We start from the raw sequence: 20,238 nt of genomic DNA, 5'->3' as shown, positions 1-20,238 counted from the left end.
GGCATTTGATCCGTAAGGCCCTTTTGTGGACCGTGGTAGCCTTCTTTCACTACTGCCAGGGTTTTCGGGCGCACATGGTTGCAGGTCGGACTTCGCGCCTTCCTCACGGTCCGATTGGACGTGGCCGACCGGGGTGCACCTCTAGCGAGATCCCAGCGACCATTCACTATATATTCAAATCACGCTCGCCCTCGATGCGTCAGCGGACTATCGCAGTCAGCGTTGTCTCCAGCCTCGTGCTACTCTCCATCATGGTCGTCGTCGCACGCTTTCTGTGGAGCCACAACAAGTCCTCCAAGGACCAACCGGAAACAGTTGGCCAACGGTCTGTGGACCCCGTACAGCAAGAACCCTTTCTCCTATCGCGAGCTCGCTCAGTCAAGTTATTCACGACGCCAAAGAAGGAACGTGGACATTGGGTGCCGACACTCTCGGGAATAGTCAAAGCTGGAGACGAAAACATCATATCCTCTTCACTACTCAACGTTCAGCATGGCACGCCAGGCGAACTCTCCCTTCAAGATGTATACGAAGCCTTTGCGCATGAGCTGCGGAACCGCCCGGTTGCTGAACGCGGGACATACACCTCAGAGATTACCAGATTTCTGGCTTCGACCAAGAAGGTGCAGCGGGCGCCATCGGTCAGTGTTTCACCACCGAGCCGGCCAGAACTATCCAAGCGAGCATCACGAAAGTCGGTCGATGTGATTAGAAACTCAATAGATCTGGGAGAGCTGGGAATCGGCCGGTCACGGTCCGTCAAGAAGTTATCATCGCCAGACTTGATCCCGCTTTCATACGGTCTTCCGTTTGAGGCTGGTGGCCCCGGATCGATACATTCATTCTGGGACCAGGACTTGCAGCACGCCTTGATCTTCCAGGGACATACCGCCGTGCCAGTGACAGGTCACGAACTTGCAGCACTGTCGGTCATCCTAGGAAGCCCTGTGGATATCAGTCTGGATGCTCAGAATGAAAAGTGCGAAAGCTGGGCCAACACGTACAAGGGCGCTTTGGGTATTTCAATCGCAGCGACGGCGACGAGTGACGGATCATACCATATATCACTGACATCAAACAAGCGGAACATCTCCCAACTTGCAGCCAAGGGTTCAAGTTACTCCACCCTCCACGCTAAGCATCTTGCATCGGGCTCGCTGCCATTCGCATCAGATCGCAAAACCATCAATAGCATCTTGATCACTCCTGAAACTCTGGCACACCTGGAAGCAGGAGAGCATCTGCATCTGAAGGCAACCGGTGCGGACACCAAAGGAGCCCAGTTCCTTGCGCGACTTCCCAATGCTCGCGCACCAAACTTTCACACGTTCGCAACTTCGGAGACCACAAATTCCACATCCCGACTCCTTCAAGCGATAGGTGATCTCGCTTTCACAGGCGGTTTTACTCCATTCGCGAGCATCCCCCTCATCCAAACAGTCCATTTTGTCGCTTCTGGCGGAGTTGATCCAGGCCGTCTGCTCCAACGTCTAGACGCCCTCGTCGAGAAAGTCCACCGTCAGGCTCCACACCTCCAGCTCTTCGGTCCCCTCCTAGACGACGCCAACACACATCTTCGCTTCCGCGCCAACGAGAGGCTTGCTAAGCTCGCCACGGGTACTGTCACCGATGAACCACTCGCGGACAAGGTCGCGCGGATGAGCCGCTACATCACACTGCTGGGGCGTCTCATGGCGATCGTCCCAGACATGCGGCCTTCCGACGTTCTTGATGCTGTGAGGGAGGGTCTCAAGTCTGAGATGGAGCGCTCATATGAGGACGCCGTAGCCGCGCACCTCATCGGCAGGACAATCCTTTCGACGCCGCTGTCTTCACGGAGCAAGCGCAACTCTAGCATGCCGCGTAGGGACACCCGTAACAGGTCGAGACACTCGAACAACTCGTCCGGCACTGCCTCGCCTGACGGACCCGCAAGCCTTACCAGCGGTCGGTCAAGCTCTACGTTCCCCGTACACAACCTTGGTCGACAGGTGGAGGATATACTAAAAGGGAGCCTACCGATGGACGTGCAGACTATCATCCACGTCGCGCGGCTAGTGCTTGTAGCGTGGACGTTGAGCGTGGAGGGTGTCGCGTGGGACGAAGGTGAGGTTGGGTTCAGGGTAGTGGACCCGGCGAAGCTGCCTGAGAAGATGTACATGTGGTAGCGGCACGTTTGTTACTTTTTCTTTTGGGCTCCCATTCTGCGGTTGGGCGGGCGTGGCGTTTGGACTTGCTTGAGAGTGCACGGCACGGCTGAGAGATACCATTATCGCGATCACGCACAGCATGTATATCATGACTTTACGATTAGGCTAGGAGGATACGGATACCAAATATGCTACACTTAATATCACTCTTCAAACCACCCATCACGATCTGTCCACCTCGAATCTCGTGAGGTCTCCCACCGCTATTCCCACCCTACGCCGATAACCTAGCATAACAACATATGACCGCCCTCGCAACCCCAAACAAACGACCACCGGGGGCATCGCGCCTACTTCGATAGTGACCACAACGAAAAGCTCCCCTCTATTGGCCTGCCAGCCCATGACGTCTGCGGTCATTTGCGCCGACTCACCCCGCCGATCTCCCGCCGCTGGCCGGTTGGGTCGGCCTCGTCTCTTCTCGGGCTCGGAAGCGCGAGGATTCCATGCCCGAGGACGAGGGCGAGCCCGTAGCCTTCCGGTTTGCGGCAGGTGCGGAAATCCAATAGTCGCGCGCAGGTCTGTGAATGCGGGGTGTGCTACGGGCATTGCGGAGAAAAGGGGTCTGGGTATGGATGTGGCGCGGGAGCTTGAGGTAGCGGGCGTCTAGCTGCTAGTGTGCGTAGTGGGTTCTACGGAGCCTGGAGTACGGGGTATACGCTCCTGCAGGGCTGCAAGTGCGGTGTGGTAGTGGGACGGTCCTGCATATGATGTTTTGTGGGAGTATCACAGACTCGTCGTGGGTGTGTGTAGAAGGGTCTTGGAGTCGATTGGCCAATTGCAGTGTGGGGATGAGAATTGCCCGTCTGCTCACGCCATGCCATGTATCACGAAGAGGAAGTGGCGGTGAGGCGTGGTGTGACATCTACACGGCGTAAGAAAGTTTAGCCTGCGCACCTAGTTCTGCACCGATTTGGATGCAGTAGTCTACGTCTTTGAGTGCACATTCGCAGCTCGGCGACTGAGTCTCGTAACCGGGACGCACTGCATCGAATTGTTCAGGTTGTTGAGCTTGAACCCTCACCCCGCAACTTCACCCACACACTCTACGCGCTCCGTACTTCACGCCATTTCGATGGGTCCGAAAGCTCACACTGCGGCGATCCCATCACTGTCAGACAACCTCTGATGTCCGCCTCAACGTCGACGTCAAATTATACCGGACGCTACGCATGCACGCGGGCGGCACAGTACGTAGGTAGGCGAGACCGCAAACTCACACGCACATGCATATGCATATGCGATGCACCCCTTCCAAGTCCGTGGTCTTAACGTCTGAATCCTTTTCCGATGGGCGCTACCTAGCGCCTGAAAGCTTGATATGCGTACATGCTTGTGCAGTGTCAGAAAACCTGTGGAGATGCGGACGCGACTCTGGGGTACAGTCTTGAATTTTTGAGATCTGGGATAGCTTAGGCGAGGCTGCAGTAGATTTGGGGGCGTATTGGTCAGTGTGAGAGGTGGGGGTAGCTGGCGAAGCCTTCTACTGCGGTGAGGTGTCTAAGTCCTGCCTTGCTGTGGTAGATGCAGCTCTGTATTGTCAGCAAGCCACACTTTCGTGGGGTTCAGCTACCCTGTTGAAAGCCGCGCATATGCGGTTCATCTCGTCGTCGATCGAACACGAGGCACCACAGGTCCACCTCCGCCTTCACTGCATCCTACCCGACCCACCTCCGCCGCCCACCCGCCTCGCCAAGTTGAACTCAGCTGGGAACACCACGCCTGCAGGTATTTCTGGGCAGACGGATCCGCTGAGCTGGGCGAGGCTGCGCTCCAAGTCCGCATTTTCTGACCGCCGCGTTTTCTGACAGGTAGGTCCTACGGACACTGTGGCCTAAGAAAAAGAAGGTAATGTGACGGCATTAATAGCATTTCTTTTCATCAAGCATGCAAATTGCCTCAAAGGGGCAAGTGTACGTAAGGCCACCTAGGCCGTGTGAGATGGGGTGGTGCGGATGCGCATTTGGCAACGCGCGTCAAATCCACCATGCAGCCATGATCGCTTGAGAGTCTCAACCTAGACCTCAACCTCGACCTCAACCTCAACCATCATACGACAGATACTAATACAGCCCTTCAATCACCCATAACCTCCAAACCTCGACAAACGCCTACCCACCCCATCTCCATCCCCTTCCACACCTCCCTCACACGATCCTCCTCGAGCCCATCCCTCTTCCTCTCCCGCCGCTCCACCGCGTCACCCGTCCCATCCGCGATACTAATCCCCTGATTGCGATCCCGACTCCCCATCCGCCTGTGGCTCGCACCACCCGTGGCAGCAGACGTCTTCAGCCCTCTGCCGTCGAGCTCGCCTTTGACCTCCCACCCGCGGCGCACGGGCCCGTGCAGCGTCGCGGGCGTGATGTAGCAGCTGTCCAGCAGCGAGTTCCAGCGGCTGAGATACATGCCCGGGCCGTGGGTTGTGCCTTTGCCTGTGGACCTGGGTTTTGGGGATGGATTGGTGTGCGAGGGCATGATGGTTTGGAGGCGCGATTGGGACGTCTTTTTGAGGGACTGGAGGTGCTTTTCGTGGGCGTCGAGGAGCTTCTTGAGCTCGTTCTGCTTTTCAGATGAGAGGGTGGAGAAGAGGGATTGCAGGGGCAGCGTCATGTTGCCGGCGCCGTGGGCGGTAGGTTCGGCAGACGGGGAGGCGTCAACGCGGAATTCGGCAAGGACGGATTGCGCGTATTCGCGGTATTGGTTTGCTAGGTCGGGCGCGTTCTTACAGATTTGGTGTAGGAATTTGTGGGCGGAGGGCATGTGCTTTCTGAGGAGTTGGACGTAGTCTTCGACTGTGGGGACGTGTGATGCACTGGGATTGTCCTTGATGCTAGCACCGCCGGAAGGGCCAGGCGAGCTTGCGCGACTGCCTGGTCTACTGCTCGTTCCGGTGGCCTTCTTGGGCTTTGACACCTTGATGAGGTCGGTGAGAAATACTTCTGCGTCGTAGACGGTATCGGACAGATCGACGGCTTTGTGGACGGCGCGAATGACGGGATCAAATGCCGCGACGAGGTCTTTCATAGCGGAGGTCAATACGTCGGGCTGGAGTTTGCAGAGAATCTTTGTGAGCTCCTCACGATCACGTATGGAGAGGTAGTTGCTGTAGTACTCCATGGCTACGGCGTGTTGGTGGTCGGTGAGAGAAGCCGGGTCTATGGGCGGATCCGAAGTTTCCAGGATCACGCCAATGATGGACTTGGACTCTGCTAGTGATATGTTGCGGGCGGCATCGTGCCTGTCTTTCGAAGCATAAACATACGTCTTTATCGCTTTGAAGACGTCCTTCTTGGGTGGGTCCCTGCAGTTTTCGAGCTTCTGGGCGCGTTTCTGGAACTCCGACGTGTCCCATGCCATGACGGTGGACATGATCTGCTGCATGAGGTTCATGCCATCGTTCGTGTTGTTGGTAAGACCGATCCAGTTGGTGACGGCGGTTACGGAGAGCTTTGCCAGGACCAGCCGGACCATGCCGTTGATCATGGTTGCCGCGTTGCCTACGCGCAGTGTCTGTCTGACCATCATGTACGGGATGAGGCGGTGCACGTTCTCGAGGAGGCGGAGGAGATACTGGCCGTCGGGCGACATGACGAAGACGTGGTGGAGGAAGGATGCAAGGCTGGGCACGTCAGTATCCCCGCCCAGCGCGACGGGAGAACCAGGGACTCACTTCAGCAGGATGTACTCGTGCGCCGCCTGCACCATGCTAGAGTGCTGCTCGAGCTGGCCCGACTGCGCGACCGTGTCGAACAGTTCATCCAGCAGGTCGCCGTAGATCAGCTCGCGCATCCCGTCGTCCCACGCCTGGTGCACGTCGTCGGGCTTGGTCGCATCGTACTCGCTGCGCTTCTCTCGGCGCTCTCCCGCCGGGTAGCCGCCCAGCATGCCCCTCGCGACGTACTCGAGCAGGCTGCTTATGGCCGTGGCCAGCGCCTTCCTCGCGCCGATGGCTCCCTTGTCGTAGCTCTCGGAGAGCTCGGCATCGCCCAGCTTCTTGACCAGCACGCGCACCTTGTCCTGCCAGAAGTCCCGCCCGACGTTCTTCAGGCCCGGCAGCCGCAGCACAAACTTGTTCAGCATGTTCTGCAGCAGCGGCGACGTCGTCTGCACGCCGTCCGCCTTGCCGAAGGGGAACCCATATTGCTCGATGGCCTGTGGGTATTTGAACGCTTCGATTTCCGCGTAAAGCTGGTGGTGGATCAGGATGTCGAAGAGGGCGTGCGTCTGCGCGGGTGTGAGAGCTGGGTCCGACATTGTCAGGGGAGCATGGCGGAGGACGGCAGCTTGCATCGACGCGTGCCCAGCCGTCGAGTCGCTGATGCTGCGACTGCGGGACGCGTCCGGGGACGTCATTGTGGCTGGTGACGTCTGCCGGTGGCGGTGGCGGTGGCGGTGCGTCGTCGCTAAGCCCTTCTGAGGTTTGCATATAGGTAGTCGGAAGAAATCCTGGTAGTGACATGCGCATCGTTTGTGAGCTTGTTGTCCTCAAACGCTCATCTAATTGACCGTGTCACGTACCAACGCCAACCCGGTGACATCACAATAATGGCAAATAACGAAACTAGAAAGATAACGCTATTTGCGAATCTCATAGTGCTTTGGCACCTGAGAAGAAAAAGACCTCCTTCCAAGGGTAATGCTGTTGAACAGCCATAACTCCTCCCCCAAACTGGGCTCTCTATACACGCCAAAAGTGAGTGTATATCAAGACCTGCTATAGCGCCTGAACCAAGCTCTGAACATGTCATCGCCTATCGCGACCATCCGAATCAGGTCCAAGGCACATTTTTTCAAACAAGATCCACATTCACATAGTCCTCCGCGTCAATCTCCCCTTCCACGCTCGTGAATTTGAGTCCGTTTACCACCCGCGGGCTATCATCAACCACCTCTTCCCGACGGGAATGGATCGCAAGCACCTTCCAAATCACAGGATACAGCTTGCCGTCCAGCCTGCGCACGAATAGCTCCTTCGTGTCACGTCGGAAGACGACAACCATTTCGCTCCAGGGGATGGTATCGAGTGGGTTGAGCGGCTGAGAAGCACCGAAGACTTTGTCGAGGGGATTCGGCGGGAGCGTGTCGACGGGTGCGTGCTGTCCGGCGTCGAAGGTGTCCGCGAAGAAATCTGAGCACTGCTTAGCAAACCAAGATACGAACAGATGGGAGCAGAGATGAGGGTTAGCTCACCTTCAACACTCGGACTCCGCAGCGGATTCCTATCACCACTCCCCGTACCCTCTACAGCCCCACCCACCTCCTGCGTCTTTTCTTTCTGCTGCAGTTTTCTCACCGACACCATCCGCGCTTCTGCCTCCGCCTCCGATCGCTCCCTAACCATCAACACCACCGCCCCCTTCACAACCCAATACATATCCCTCTCCCGACCTACCACCCTATCAATACGATCATCATCCACCAGATCCCCTTGCCTCAACACGGTATACTTTGCCTCCGGTAGTCGCATCGGCGTCTGCACAGCCTTCGTCCCAATGTGAACGTGGGGCTGCATGATGCCGGACTGTGAGCCTGGGTTTCTCGCGGGAGCGAGGGCAGTGAGGGATGAGGGTGGAGATGTCGATGTTGGTGGCTCAGCCGATGGGATGGAGCGCGTGGAGATGGGCAGGACTTGCGTCTCTTGAGGGTAGTACTTGTTGCCAAGGTATGCGCTGTCCGGGTGCAATTTGTATTGTTTTGCGGTGGGGCGCTCTTCGATGTGGTCGAGGGCGGTGGTGAAGACCCATTTGGCGGTGGTCCAGAAGCCCATTGTGTGCTTGCCGAAGGGCTTGCGCTGGTGGGCCAGGATTTGGAAGTGATGCTGTGGGGTGGGTGCTCAGGGCAAGCGTTCAGGAGGGCTTTAGAGGTGGCGGAGCTGGGGTTCGGTGGGGTGGTGCGTGATGAGGCCCTGGGTATTGCAAAAATACAGCGTATGTGAACCGACAGCTCGTGAAAAGGTGCTATCACGATACCAGGGAGTCACGTGCCCCTGACACTGCGGGCCCAGGCCTGCGATGTGAGGTGAAAAGGTCCACACGTGATTGTCACACTGCGCTGGTGTCATGACGCATTTGCGCGGGAAAACTTTGTACATGGGACTTTGTATATAGCTAAGCTAGGAAAGCATGAATATCAACCCGGTTACTTTGCTTGATGTACAGAGTAACAGGTCAACGAAAGACTTGAACGGAAAACATCGACAAGTTAGACTCAAGGCTTCCCCTGTACCCATCTCTCCCATACACGAGCTCGACCATTCCGTAGCGTCTGGTACTTGTCCGTGTCAACGACCTCAAAGTCATCATCCGAGTCTGCAGATTCAACGGACGGATTGTGACTGTTTTTGGGACTGCTTGGCGTTGGGCTGTCGAGAGGAATGTCCTCAAAACTGTGTTTTTCACTGTTTGTTGTTCCGATTCCTGAGTCTATTGTTGGCGCAATCTGCAGTTCGGGCTTTATGGAAACATCTTCATGAGTTACCGTCGATCGTGCAGGTGAATGTGGCGGAGCGAAAGGAAGTGCAGGCGGCGGGACTGGAAGGTTTTCGGCAGTCTGTAGCGTACCCAGCTCAGCAGAGGGCTCCGCGTGTTCATGCGAGATGGGACCCTCGTGAGGAATGTGCTCCGTGGTAACCCGGACATCATCTACAGCCTCATCGGGAGACGACGGATTGCTAGCGTTGATCTCTCTTGCAGGCTCAGAGAGCGCCGCTTGGGCAACTTCAGCGCCCCTACGAGCAGAACTCAATAGCCCTGCATCTTCGATTAGGTTTTTAGCAACATCAGGAGTTCGCACTGCTGAACGATGAGGTGTCGACCGCAAATTACCAAACAGATGGAGCCCTTGCATAGCCTCGACAAGCTCGTGCTCACTTGACGAGGCTGGCAGACTGTCTTGGTCTTGCGAACTTTGCTGAGGTGTGCATGCGTTCTGCTCCACCTGTGCAGCCTCATGAAGCGGCGCAATATTCCGTCCCTCCGTACCGCGCAGTCCAGGCTTCAACGAGAAATAGCCACCTTCCCTATTAGATTGCAACTCTTGAAATATAGGAGACGGTGGGGGCATTTTCAAAGGACCCTGTGTCGGCGATAGACCGGGTATATGCTGTCCAGCTCCCGTGCCTGTCGTCTTGCGCACTACACCGTCGATATACGCCATAGCCTGCTGATACTTAATTTGCGGAGGTTCCGGAGGGTTGCCAATTTGGAGTTCTGGACAGGCCCTCAATTTTCTTCTGCCGCCACGGAAGGGGTTGGATTGGCGCATCGCTCTTGGTTCGCGAGGAGCGTTCGATGGTGGAAATGTCATGGTGTTCACAGCCCTCGAGATTGTGCTCGCACCTGGCCCACGGGAAGCCTGAGGCTGGGGACAGTAAGATGGGAACAAAGGTCGCAATAGATCCAAACCAAATGCGTAGTCCTGGAAGAAAGCTGATGATTCGTGGTCGGTATGGATAGGATGCCGTGGCTTCTGCGCTTGTAGTGATGCGCTTCGGCTTCGACTATTCCGCGACGACCTGCGATGGGCGGGTGATTGCTTACTGGTTTCGTTTGGTGGAGACATCCTATAAACGGTTGATTCTTAGTAAATTGGTCGTGGTCGCACTTATAGGGAGCTAGAGAAGGGGGAGCGTATGCTGATCTTATGGCCATAGGTGCCTTGATGCGTAGACAAAACGCATGTTTCCTCGTCCAGTGAATAATAAAGATTGAATTCGTGGACCTTGAAAAGAGCATGTTTCCGACCATCCATGGTCTATTTTGGTCCAGTCCTCATACCTTATATTCATTCAAGCCACAGGGTGAACCCCGGCCAGTCACAAAAGCTACTGGTGGCGATGCATTGAATGCGGGTTCTTAGGCAGCCTAACTCACCGTGCGCGGTGTTATCAGACATTCTCCGGCGAGTGCTTCCATCTGCGTATGCTTGAACGACTACAGCGTTCCATGGCAACCTCCATTATGTAGTGATGCTGGAATGCCATGTACAATGCGGCGGCGATAATAAAAGGGTCGCCAAATGGAAGAATTACCCAAATTTCTCCGCACTATTCTCGGCTTCGACTTTGCAAGCTTTGAAGGTTTATGCTTTCATTGCTCGCTCTACTTCTCCAGGTAGCGGTAATTATACAGGTCACTGGGGTGGTGACACGAATCTACGTTGGGGTAGTATGTACATGACTATTCCGCAAGCTCTGACTTTCTCGATTGCTGGTATACCTTACTTTGACGTTGAAACCGAAGCTTTCAACAGCAATGCTGATATGGAGCTGTGCACTTGATGGATGCAGCTCAGCGCTTTTTCCCCACTCTACAGGAATCACAACGGCCGCAATACGATCTCGCAAGGAGCTTTTAGATGGGCAACCACAGCAGAAGCGACGAGACGAGCGATCTATATTCGCTTTCAGCTTTTGCCCTACCAGTACACGCTGTTTTGGAAAGCTCACACCGAAGGCGGGACTGTTTTACGGCCACTGTCTTGCAACTTCCCCAATGGAGCTTCTCAAGTCTATTGACAACCAGTTCATGTTGGGACCCAGCATACTTCTCACACCCGTGCTCGCGCCTTTCCTGCGAGAATCGCAGGGCGTCTTCCCCGGTCTTGCAACGGGAACCGCGCTGGTATGACTGATACACCCTAGACGAGGTGCACGCCGTACCCGGCCAAAACGTTACACTTGAAGCCCCACTGGAACATATTCCTGTCTATGTGAGAGGAGGCACGGTAATCGCATACCAGACACCTGCAAACACAACGACACACATGAAGCAGAATCCATGGACTATCATCGCAGCGCTGGACAGCAACCAAGCCGCTTCTGGAGAGTTATTTCTTCACGATGGAGTTACTATCGACCCAGAAGATGCCAAAGTGGTCAATTTAAGTGCTATAGATCCTTATATGATCAGAGATCTCTGACTGGCTAATAGTTCCAATTCTCCGACAATGTATTTTCCATTGCTGTCGAGGGCGATTACGACGGGCACGCGACCCCACTTGAGATGATCGAGATCGTAGGCTGGCACGGCAAGCCTGTGCAAAAAACTCTAGTCGGTTCAGGTGGCCAAAAACCAAATCTCTACGAAGACGCCGAATGCCGTAGTGGGGAAGGAGCCAACAAAGTGAATGTCGACGGCCTCCACGGTATGACGGAAGACGGGACTTTCGCCAGAAACCTCATTATCCAGTTCGAATAGGGCGAATGTCATTGTTCAGTGTACCGCAACCTTTCTATGTACATCTGCCTCGAATTGAACTTGGCGAAAAAGATTATCACTTCTGAATCGATTCAACGTACTTTCGGTGATGGTATTTACTAACTTTGAGACATTAAGCGCATTCCGATAAGCCGCGCAGTACCATCTCGTATTGATCGATGTGCAGACGCATAGAATAGGGTTCATTTTGCGATGGCGCTGCTGAGCTGATTCTTATACGCCTAGCTGAATGGTGATTGGGGGGCGGAACAGCCAACTCCGGTGTCAGCAGCAAGTGACTTCAGCCGCACCGTTCACCCATGGATCCGAAAGGATCGGAAAGAGGTGGGAAGATACCCATCCCACGCTAGTGCGGACATACGCACTAGACAAGCCAATCTATTCCGGTTGTGGTGAATAATTGTGGTGCTCATCCTACATCAGCAAAACACGAACGAGGGAAGCCCGTGCTCTCGTTAAAGCTGCAGTTGGCTGACCACCAACTCCCCCAAGGACACCATCTTGGACTCCCCTGATCTGGCTCGTGGCCAGTCCTATATCACAGCTCTGCCGTATGGGGTATCAGGGGCGGGCTCATTCAATCAGCCGCTCGTTTTTTGCAATATTGCCTTGGTGTTACACCATCTTGGGATTGGGATAAAAGCATTAGACCCCCAGGTTCTCGTATTGTCTCTGGATCTCTTACAGCGGTTGATTTAGCAGATCATCGTCGCATAGGGCGATACCCATCTGACATACATTATCTTTTCTTTCGTGCTTGCCTTCGATTACGCCTAATACTCCATGATGAATTCTTCTGTGTCTGCAATAATTTTGCTCTTGTGCGGGATATTCGGTGGAGTTTGGGGATACACAATTCCACAAGGGCCAGCAGATGCTGTACGTCGAGGTGTAGCAATCAATACCACAAGGGCGGGATTTCTTTATGGACCAGCAGTAGCTGGCGGGCCACTCTACCCAAGTGGGCCCTTAGGCAAGGCAAAGGTGGCGGCAGATATAGGAAATGAACAGCTCGAGACCACACCTAACAGTTTATTGGTGGCGGAGGACACAGCGCGCGCCAGTAGCTCTACGGAGCAGGTAAGTCCGCTCTGAATCCGATCTCAAGGAGACAGTGCTGATTATGTTGTTACAGTATCAAGGCTTAGATACTTTTGAAGAATACCTGCTCTTGTATCAAGGGCAATGGGCTAAAACCTTACCCAAAGGTCCGGCCCCGGGTTTACTCACCAATTACACACAAGATCTCTTCTTCTCAATGGAACGGCTAGCCAATTCCGCCTTTTCCGTGCGACGACTTCCGAGATCCTCGGAGCTCCCCTTCCAGGTGGACTACTCGACCGTTTCCAAAGTTACGGGCTCGTCTCTATCTCTCCAGAAGTTGCTCCAGGACGGTAGACTTTTCTATGCTGACCATCGCGCACAAGCAAGCTGGCCAAGAACGACGAACAAATTTGCAGCGGCTTGCGATGCCTACTTTTACATGTCGAAGAGAGGGCAGTTCCTCCCCCTCGCTATAAGAACCAATGTCGGATCAAACCTCATCTATACACCAATTGATGAAGATGCCGACTGGACACTGGCCAAAATCATGTTCAATGTCAACGACTTCTTCTTTGCGCAGACATGGCATCTTGCAGCAACTCACGAGATCGTACAGATTGCTTGGATGGCAGCGATCCGTACTCTTAGCATCGAGCATCCGATATATGCACTTTTGGATCGATTGACTTACCAGCTCTTCGCTATCCAACCACTAGCGCAAAGCTTCCTGTTCGATAATGGTACAGCTTTTGATACCTTATTCCCCATTACCGGCACTGGAGCGCGCGACTTCGTCACTGAACTCTACTTCAACGGAACCGGTTCATTCAAAGAGGGATATTTTGAGACCGATCTGCAGAAGAGGGGTCTCATCAATGGCGATGGGCCCAAGCTGAAACACTTCCCATACTATGAAAACGCATCTACTATCCACAAGGCGATCCGGAGCTTTATGCGTACCTTTGTCAGGTCGTTCTACAAATCCGATCGTGCTGTTCGTGGCGATCCAGAACTTCAAGCCTGGGCTACTGAAGCTAATGGTCCTGCCAAAGCCATCGATTTTCCTAGCAAGTTCGACAGTGTAGATGAGCTCACTGATGCTCTCACTCACATCGCCCATCTAGTGTCGACAGTCCATCACTCGGTCAACACCAACAATCTGCTCTCCATATCAGCTACGCTGCCCATGCATCCCGCCTCACTTTATAGACCTGTGCCAACTACCAAGGGTATTACTTCGGTCGCACAATATCTACCACCTCTGCAAGCTGCGTTGGCGCAGTTCCAGGTCGATGGACTTTTGTAAGTGAGACCCTTCATAGATACCTCGACACCCTAAAGTTTGTGAAATTTTGCTCACGCATGCTATAGTGCAAGACCACTTATCGCGAACAGCACCCGCTCGCTTTCGTACATGTTCGACAGCCCTACATTTCTTAATGGAACCAACCGTGAAACTCGCACAGCTGCGGCAGAGTTCAAGGAGGCAATGTTCACATTCAGCAAACAGATCCGAAGTCGTACGTTCAACAGAGATGGCCTCAGTCAGGGAGCGCCGTTCATTTGGAGAGCTCTAGATCCAACGGAGGCGCCTTTCTCACTAACGATCTGAGCCCAGGTGATTTGGCTAGCTGGCGTAGAGTAACATTCGCTAGTTGTGTAAGGGAAACACTCATGATCATGCTCCCAATCTTGTCCCACTGTATGCAAAACAATAAGCACATTTTATTCATGTAAGCCGTGTCGGTGCCGTTATAATCATACCGGTGTCATGTAAGCTTTGGGCAATACTCAGTAAGGTGTAGGGAAACCACGAGGGCATACTCTCGCTCAGCGCCTAGCCCGTCGCTCATCCTCTTCGAGGATATCGGCCAGTGTCCAGCCAACCTTACGAGGATCCTTTGGCCCCTTCTTAGAAGCGAAGACGTTTCCGGCCTTTGAAGCCCATCGGTAAATAGTCTTGAGCTTTTTCGTGTTCTCTTCAAACACGCTCTGAGTGCTCTTTTTAGGCTCTGATGGAGCATTCACATCTCCCTCCATCTCATCCTCCGAACGTTGAGCCGTTACCAGTCCTGACGCATCCTCGCCATCCCGCTGCACCTTCACATCAAAGTCGTCGAGCAGGTCCCAATTTTGGTCTTCAAGGGTACACTTCTCTCCGCAAGCAACCTCGGGATAGAGAACCCCGTCAGGCATCTCGGCTTCGCGTCGTGCTTGGGCTGCGTTGACCTTTGCCATCATGAGTGCGTGCTGGTAGTGCGGGTCCGTCTCGCGGCTTCGCTCTTCGTCCGCTTTGACTTGGGCTCGGAGCTTCTCAAGCATGTCCTTAGGGAGGATGGTGGGCTCGCCTGCCGCTTTCCTCGCCTTGAGGTAGTTGTGACAGTACTCGGAAAACTCATCATCGTCCAGGTCGTTGTAGGTAGCGATGTTAGTAGCAGCTTCATCGAGCTTCTTATTTTCATATTCGGTCTCCGTGCTGAAGTCATCACCGGTAGTCCCCTCATTAATCATATTGAGCATCAAGACAGTCTTCGCCTCATTTTCAAGGCGAGGATCGAGTCCTTGAGTAGCACGTGAAGTGTTCAAGATCTCGTCAAACTCGATGCCCTCGATATCAGAATTGTTACTCCAGTCAGACTCGCTCTCATCCTGCTCATGGCCCTCTTCAGCTTCAGGCGTGCTGGAAGTGAGCTCTTCCATGTCTAGATCGGTGGCATGGTCCTGACTGCTGCTGCTGGCACCGATACCTCGGCGCAGCTTGAGTTTTTGAAGTTGAGGATGAGCCTCTAGCTTCGCGACGGGGTGGAGTGTGAACTTCCTAGGTGTATCTGACTGTTCTCTGTTAGATTATATTGCTTTAGGGTTGTAGTTGAGAATGGGTATACCTACCAAAGCTACTAATTGCGGCTCCAGGGTAGTGTCCATGGAGTTGAGTGGCGTGTTCTCCGGAAAATTCTGACAGCTCCCAAGCATAGTCTTCGATCTATTCGTAGCATTGCGCTTTCGAAACTTTCGTCGCTGGATTGCCTCCGCCTTGCTTTGCGGCTTGGTCTCGCCGGACATCTGTTCGAGCATTTCATCGGGGATGTCGTTCCAGTTTGCGTTGGCGGGAGCTGGTCGCTCGTCTGCTGAACCAGATAAACGCGGCATTTTGGCTCCTTCCCGAAGTGACACCGGAAGTGGTGATAGCTCAGGATTGATGCTTTGCTTTTCGATCCAGCTACCTGGCATATCGCTGGTTGCCTCGTCTGAATTTCTTTTCGTGGGCCCTTGTTGCGGCGCGGTCCAGCGTTGCTCGAGCTGAGGATACCGCTCGTCGACATATTTCGTGAAGCTGCCGGGACGCTGGGCCCTCAACGGGAGGTCGTGGCGTAGTTCAGCAAATTGACCAACTAGTGCATCTTTGGAGGTTTCCAAGTGTTCGTGGCCTCGCTCGTGAGCGTCAGGACGATCTTGCGCCATACTTTCCGGAACACCCGGGCAGCTTTCTCGGGAGCTTTTGTGTCAAGGTCCTGAAGACCAAGAGCATCGAGTTGTGCTCCTTTATAAAAATCAACTGGTGCATGCGTTTGTGCCTGTGTCAAATGACTGGCAAGACCTTCAAGTCAGTTTGCTTGATCTGAATCGCAATCATCTTAAACCGGCATGTATGACCATGTATAGAAGTTTAAGTCGCTTTTCGGTCCAATCATTCTCAAGGTACTGGATGTTCTTGTCTGTACGGGTGACTTGCGCTTAGGCCGCTGCCTTCCATGATAATGATCAATCGCGATATCTGTACATCCAGCGTCCGTGACGTTAGCCAAATCAGTTCAAAATTACCTAGAACACCTAGGGGAATCTCTCCAGGCAGGTTTCCCGAGCAAATAAATGATAGCCATCTAATGTCTCATATCGTGCTGGACGATGTTTTGCCAGGTCTTCACATGATATCAATGTAGCCATGGACGTCAACCGGTTGGAACATTCACACCCCGCAACGTAGGCACTATGGTGCTCTTCGATGATACTAGCATTTCCCAATAGTGGCCTGATGTTGATGTCCTCGGAAGGATCGCGTTCGACATGCTTTGATGACCCAACGAACCAGCAGGCGAAATGCCTGCACTACCCACACGAGCTAGCCGATTTCCGTTTCGGACGCTAGTGCCAGGACAGCTATTGGTAGGGTCAACGTGGCAATAGACCAAGCTGCTTGGAAGGCAGCAAGGAGTTCCACACTTGACATCTGTCTTACTGGTGCGAAGTTCCCGAGTCCCGCAGAGCGTGCCTGCCACTGTATCGGCTGCTGTTGCCGTCTAGATCCCTGTCAACGATCTCTTTGACAGTTCTTCGTGGTCCGTCATCTAAACGTCACGAAAATCATCCTTGATCCCAAAAACACAATGTATATGATGCTGGGCCTTGTCGAACACAGTGTGAAACAGATCAGTTTTCATCAAATTTGCCTTCTCATTACCTGAGTATATCAACGCTTAACTGAACCGACGAATATGCCTCAAGATCAGCAACAGCTCCTACGCAAGCACAATGTTATCGGAGATGTGCTACCCTTGGCAACAACACAATTTACGTATGATCTGAAAGTCCAGTTTCGAAACGCTACTCTCGAGACGCCTGGACAGGAACTTGGCCGAGAGGAGACACAGGATGAACCGAAGATCTTCCTGAGCCCTGCAGTATGTTCTATGCCATATGTTTTCCGAAGCAGCAGCACTAAACTAAATTACAAATGCAGCCAAAAGAAAAACGTAGCGATTATGTGCTACTAGTTGTTGACCCGGTAAGCATTGCTAGCTAGATCCAGCACCAATGACTTGTCATGAAGCGAATCATTAGATGCGTCGGTCGGAGATAGATCCCTCTCGTAGTGCGGATCCTGACATATCCTGCAGGACCTCCTGGAAAACAACGACCAAAATTTCGGCCAAGTCCGCCACTGGCTCTCAACCAACATTTCCGTGAAAGAAGATGGCGCGCTCAAGATCCTTTCCTGCTCCCCCAATGACATTTCGCCATACATCGGCCCCGCGCCGCTACCCAACTACGTCTCGGCCAGGCCTCATCGCTATGTTTTCATTCTAGCCCGCCCGTCCTCAAACAGCACGGAACAGTTCTCCGTCACGAAGGAAGATTTGCAGAAGCTGCAGGAACACTACAGGGCGTCGTTCAAGGGCGCACAAGAGGCGGATGTACAGGATTTGAAGGACCGATGGGGCTTTAATGCCCAAAAGTTCTTGGAGATGAAGGGGTTGCAGGTGGAGGCTGCGACCATGATGTTGGTCGGTGGTACTCTGAAGAGTGCGGCTGCGAACATGATGATGTCGGGGCAGGCGATGGTTGACAAGGTAAGCCGTATCCGCGCGACCCGTGAAAGAATTCACTTTACTAACTATGAGTAGGCTTTGGGCAGATGATGAATCAACATCTTTATGAACTCATTGGGCACCGGATTGGACTCAATCACGCTATATAGCAACTATGCAGTGTATCAAGACTACAAGGCTTTCAGAAGCTGTTGCTTCCAAAGTCTTGATTGCTCAAGACGCGGAGACATATTAAACGAGTCGCGGATCTCCCACCAGCCATATGAGGCGCATCATTACCCAGTGTGACTTTGCACTCTCGAATCAGACGTAAAGACCCATATATGCAAACAGGTCAAAGCTCGAAGAACTCAACACAGTGGCATCCAGAGGGGCGCCCCTTAGCTCCCGTAGTCAACCCCACCTCTCTTGTCCGTTGCACCCAAGTTATACTGGAACTGGGTTCCTTGAGCCTTTGATCAAGCATCTTCCTCTAGACTCCAGGTTATTCAACATTCCAGAGACGTGTCATCGCCGCCATGTGCAGAGTCCGTTCTACCTGTCGAGTGGCCACAGTCTTTCTCGTGTGCTTCGACGATGTTGAGTACGACAGATTTCTCGAACTTGGGCCAATCTTTTGCGGCTATCTTTGGCTCCAGGTCGGTCAACGCCACGCCACGTTTCCGAATCTGGACGGGACCTCGCTTCTGCTCGTGGTGTTGAACTCCGGACTAATTATTGCCACCTCGCAAATTGGGCCGCAAGTTAGTCGCATTGAAACCGCCGCCCCACTCTACGGGCATGGACGTCTCGTCACCCCTCGTGTCCATCAAGCCTGCTATCATCTGTTGCGTCCGAAGTGCAGCCCTCTCGCACCACTCCGTTCCAAAGAATGGCCGGAGCTCTTGGCGGTCGTTGTACTCTTTGTCGTGGATGCGATGCAAGAGCTCGGGATGCTGCTCCAAGAATTCAAGCACCTTATCTGCGTCCGGAAGCGCCTTCGTATCTCCGCTCGCGTACTGGTCGAGCTGGTTGCGTAGATCCTCAACCATACGGTAGACATACTTGCTGTCCTTGGGTAGGCAGTTCCAGATGGAGACTATGTTGTCGAAGCCCAACCAACGCTTGAAATGCTTGGTAGCGATGGTATGATCCACGCGGCTAGCGTCACGATGCAGACCGAACGCCGTAAGAGCTCGCGACAAGGATAAGGCAGCGAACGTGTTCTTTGGGACACGGATTGGGCGCATATCTTTCTTCGGCGTGATACATGCTCGGTGCATCCAGGAAATCATAATCTTTACGCCGACGTGATTGGTATAGTGGCGAGGAAAGCGAAGCTCTTGGGCCACGGGAAGACCTTGCCAATTTACGTTGTCTTCTCGCTCCAACGTTCGCAGAAAGCGATTGACAATATTGCGACCGCAGAACAGGACCAGCATCTTCTTCGGAACGGCGACAGCGAACTTATAGTCCGTGTCTTCCTCCACGATGTCGAGCTTCGGCCCAAATACAGAATTCTCCAATCGTGCAGGTTGGAGGTAAGGCAGCAGCGAGTGCAGGGTGTGGTAGGGGCGAATCAGCTCAGGAAAAGGGTACTTGAAGTATTCCCCGTCAGACTGAGCAAAGATTGGCGGATTGGGGCCTGTCATGCCGTGTTGCCCGCTGCCAGCGAAGGGATCGCCGAAATAGCTTGCACGCAGAGTATTGTCGGAGTTGTTCGAATAGTAGCTTTCGTCCGTCTCGTGCCACTTGTCGCCTCCAGTAGCACCATACTCATCCTGGCTATCGTCTGGCGTAATGCTGGATGCTGTCGCCTGTGTACCCATACTCTGCCAGTAAGATTCCAGGGCGGAACCAGGAACCAGCGCGGTTGCAAGGTAGACTGGGGCAACATTGGGGAGCACATGGCTGTACTCAAAGCCATCCGGATGGTGGTAGAAGTATGTCGTCATCCTGGCGCTTGGTTGAGGGCGGGGAATGAGGTATGCGAGAAAGGGGAGGTGATGTTACGGCGGATTTGACTTTAAAGCCAAGAACAGTACCTTTTGCTCGGATCCGTGCGTCTGCGGCTACGTCTGCGGCTCGGAAAAGCTGAGCGTCAAGTGGATGCGTCTTGCGGCGGGCTTTTATGTATTCCGTGTTGTGGATGCGAATAGACTAGCGAAAGAATATTGGTCGAAGGTCGCTTGTGGTGATGAAAACAGTCAAAGTGGTTGACGTGCCATGAAAGTGAAGATGATTGAAGTGTCGTGCGCGCACGAGACTTCACGACAAATCGGGCAGGCACCAACGCGGGTGAATGCATAAATGCCAAGACTTCATCACGTGCAACGGTATTCACTGCGCTCTCAACAACGACCTCGGCGAGACCTCGAGAAATCTGCGAGTTCTATTGAGTATCCCAACAGCTTACCATGCGATTCTGCGTCTTTTGTATCAGTTCTTGCCTTCGTC

At 53.5% G+C, this 20,238-nt stretch overlaps 7 protein-coding genes across 7 annotated transcripts; 4 read left to right on the top strand and 3 right to left on the bottom strand.

Moving 5' to 3' along the window:
- Nucleotides 1–407: 407 nt before the first annotated feature.
- CC84DRAFT_1063276 (uncharacterized protein) lies at nucleotides 408–2,162 on the top strand (the record flags this gene model as incomplete). Its single annotated transcript, XM_018173609.1, has 1 exon — nucleotides 408–2,162. A coding segment is annotated over one exon (1,755 nt), but the record flags the coding sequence as incomplete, so codon positions are not given.
- Nucleotides 2,163–4,286: 2,124 nt separating this feature from the next.
- Nucleotides 4,287–6,467, bottom strand: CC84DRAFT_1100560 (uncharacterized protein; the record flags this gene model as incomplete). The annotated part of the gene is made up of 2 exons (XM_018174871.1): nucleotides 4,287–5,832; nucleotides 5,884–6,467. The coding sequence occupies 2 exons, from the start codon at nucleotides 6,465–6,467 to the stop codon at nucleotides 4,287–4,289; spliced, it is 2,130 nt and encodes a 709-aa protein (XP_018032077.1).
- A 536-nt stretch (nucleotides 6,468–7,003) lies between these two features.
- CC84DRAFT_1208790 (uncharacterized protein) lies at nucleotides 7,004–9,872 on the bottom strand (the record flags this gene model as incomplete). The annotated part of the gene is made up of 3 exons (XM_018182183.1): nucleotides 8,454–9,872; nucleotides 7,404–8,031; nucleotides 7,004–7,341 (listed from the first exon to the last, which is right to left on the bottom strand). Exons 1-3 carry the CDS (start codon nucleotides 9,771–9,773, stop codon nucleotides 7,004–7,006), a joined length of 2,286 nt encoding a protein of 761 aa, XP_018032076.1. The 5' UTR covers nucleotides 9,774–9,872.
- An 833-nt stretch (nucleotides 9,873–10,705) lies between these two features.
- CC84DRAFT_1221194 (uncharacterized protein) lies at nucleotides 10,706–11,410 on the top strand (the record flags this gene model as incomplete). The annotated part of the gene is made up of 3 exons (XM_018183240.1): nucleotides 10,706–10,811; nucleotides 10,855–11,087; nucleotides 11,144–11,410. The coding sequence occupies 3 exons, from the start codon at nucleotides 10,706–10,708 to the stop codon at nucleotides 11,408–11,410; spliced, it is 606 nt and encodes a 201-aa protein (XP_018032075.1).
- Nucleotides 11,411–12,217: 807 nt separating this feature from the next.
- CC84DRAFT_1189960 (Lipoxygenase) lies at nucleotides 12,218–14,087 on the top strand (the record flags this gene model as incomplete). The annotated part of the gene is made up of 3 exons (XM_018181084.1): nucleotides 12,218–12,511; nucleotides 12,567–13,777; nucleotides 13,847–14,087. The coding sequence occupies 3 exons, from the start codon at nucleotides 12,218–12,220 to the stop codon at nucleotides 14,085–14,087; spliced, it is 1,746 nt and encodes a 581-aa protein (XP_018032074.1).
- Nucleotides 14,088–16,692: 2,605 nt separating this feature from the next.
- CC84DRAFT_214737 (PEBP-like protein) lies at nucleotides 16,693–18,202 on the top strand. Its single transcript, XM_018185604.1, has 4 exons — nucleotides 16,693–17,154; nucleotides 17,214–17,258; nucleotides 17,371–17,823; nucleotides 17,878–18,202. Exons 1-4 carry the CDS (start codon nucleotides 16,969–16,971, stop codon nucleotides 17,890–17,892), a joined length of 699 nt encoding a protein of 232 aa, XP_018032073.1. The 5' UTR covers nucleotides 16,693–16,968; the 3' UTR covers nucleotides 17,893–18,202.
- Nucleotides 18,203–19,910, bottom strand: CC84DRAFT_214738 (uncharacterized protein). The gene has a single exon (XM_018185605.1). It carries the CDS (start codon nucleotides 19,734–19,736, stop codon nucleotides 18,513–18,515), a length of 1,224 nt encoding a protein of 407 aa, XP_018032072.1. The 5' UTR covers nucleotides 19,737–19,910; the 3' UTR covers nucleotides 18,203–18,512.
- Between the last annotated feature and the right edge of the window lie 328 nt (nucleotides 19,911–20,238).

The sequence above is a fragment of the Paraphaeosphaeria sporulosa genome (assembly GCF_001642045.1).
Source record: "Paraphaeosphaeria sporulosa strain AP3s5-JAC2a unplaced genomic scaffold CC84scaffold_10, whole genome shotgun sequence".
In the NCBI taxonomy this organism is placed as follows: Eukaryota; Fungi; Ascomycota; class Dothideomycetes; order Pleosporales; family Didymosphaeriaceae; genus Paraphaeosphaeria; species Paraphaeosphaeria sporulosa.
Note: the sequence above shows the minus strand (reverse complement) of the source record. Positions and strands in the feature narration are given on the sequence as shown.

Excerpts from the sequence above, each read along its gene's own strand:
- CC84DRAFT_214737 (XM_018185604.1), top strand. The coding sequence starts at position 16,969 with ATGCCTCAAGATCAGCAACAGCTCCTACGCAAGCACAATGTTATCGGA. Across the intron at positions 17,155-17,213 it reads AGATCTTCCTGAGCCCTGCA|CCAAAAGAAAAACGTAGCGA; the intron begins GTATGTTCTATG and ends TTACAAATGCAG. Across the intron at positions 17,259-17,370 it reads TGCTACTAGTTGTTGACCCG|GACCTCCTGGAAAACAACGA; the intron begins GTAAGCATTGCT and ends CATATCCTGCAG.
- CC84DRAFT_214738 (XM_018185605.1), bottom strand. The coding sequence starts at position 19,736 with ATGACGACATACTTCTACCACCATCCGGATGGCTTTGAGTACAGCCAT.